Here is an 843-nt window from a genome sequence, read left to right as displayed (position 1 = left end):
CCATGCTGGCCGGGGGGCGGCGCGGCCCGGCCGGGGGCACCGCAGCAGCCGCCGGCCCGGCAGGGCGGGGGCCGCGGGCAGGGGAAGAACTCCCCGGGGCCCGGCAGCAGCAGCTGCTGCCTTCTCCTGCTCTTCCTCCTCCTCTTCCTCCGGCGGAGGCTCTTGCAGGAGGTGCAGAGAGCCTCCAGGTCCGCCTTGGAGATGAGCGAGCACTTCACGGCGCGCGTGGGCACCGAGTTGATGGCCTTGAGCGTCCGCAGCTCGGCCAGGTCGCAGCGGCGGCTCTTGATCTTTAAGGTTTCCATCTTCTTGCTGATGGTGGTCCTGGGGATGTCCTTGAACAGGTCGCTGAGCACCTGGGCCAGCGCGAACATCTGGGTGCCGTTGATCTGTAAGTAGCCCAAGCTGATCCCTTCGATCCGTTGGTAGCCGGCGTGGAAAGCGCCCGGCCGGGCTGGCGCGCTGCGCTCCGCGGCCGCCGGAGCCATCCCCAGGGCCCCCTCGCAGGTCAGGAACATTTTTGCGAGTTGTGGGGCTGTTTTTTTTGTTGTTTTGTTGTTGCTTTTTTTTTTTTTTTTTTTTTTCACTTTGTCCCTTTCAAAGAAGGGCAGGGGAAATCAGGAAAATCAGGACATTTGTGGTTCCACTCGCTGATCACACACATCCCTCCGGAGAGGGGCCAGAGGGGGAGGGGAGGTGAAAAAAAAAAAGAAAAAAAACGAGGAAAAGAGGGGGAAAAAAAAGCAAAAATGAAACCCCAAAAAGCCGATCTCGCTTTCAAACGCTCCGGTCGAGGCTTGGCGACATCTTCCGAACACCCAATTCCTGCTCCGGGGCTCGGCT

At 60.3% G+C, this 843-nt stretch overlaps 1 protein-coding gene across 1 annotated transcript in view; it reads right to left on the bottom strand.

Moving 5' to 3' along the window:
- LOC121334850 (elongin BC and polycomb repressive complex 2 associated protein) overlaps window positions 1–564 on the bottom strand; it is a 4,282-nt gene extending 3,718 nt beyond the window's left edge. Inside the window, exon 1 of the mRNA XM_041402349.1 lies at window positions 57–564. Within this exon, the coding sequence (XP_041258283.1) occupies window positions 57–518 (462 nt within the window). The 5' untranslated portion in view covers window positions 519–564. The remainder of the gene's footprint in view (window positions 1–56) is intronic.
- Between the last annotated feature and the right edge of the window lie 279 nt (window positions 565–843).

The sequence above is a fragment of the Onychostruthus taczanowskii genome, unplaced genomic scaffold (genome assembly GCF_017590055.1).
Source record: "Onychostruthus taczanowskii isolate IOZ18803 unplaced genomic scaffold, ASM1759005v1 scaffold197, whole genome shotgun sequence".
NCBI classification, from domain to species: Eukaryota; Metazoa; Chordata; class Aves; order Passeriformes; family Passeridae; genus Onychostruthus; species Onychostruthus taczanowskii.
The sequence above is the reverse complement of the archived record's forward strand: the minus strand, read 5'-3'. Positions and strand labels throughout refer to the sequence as shown.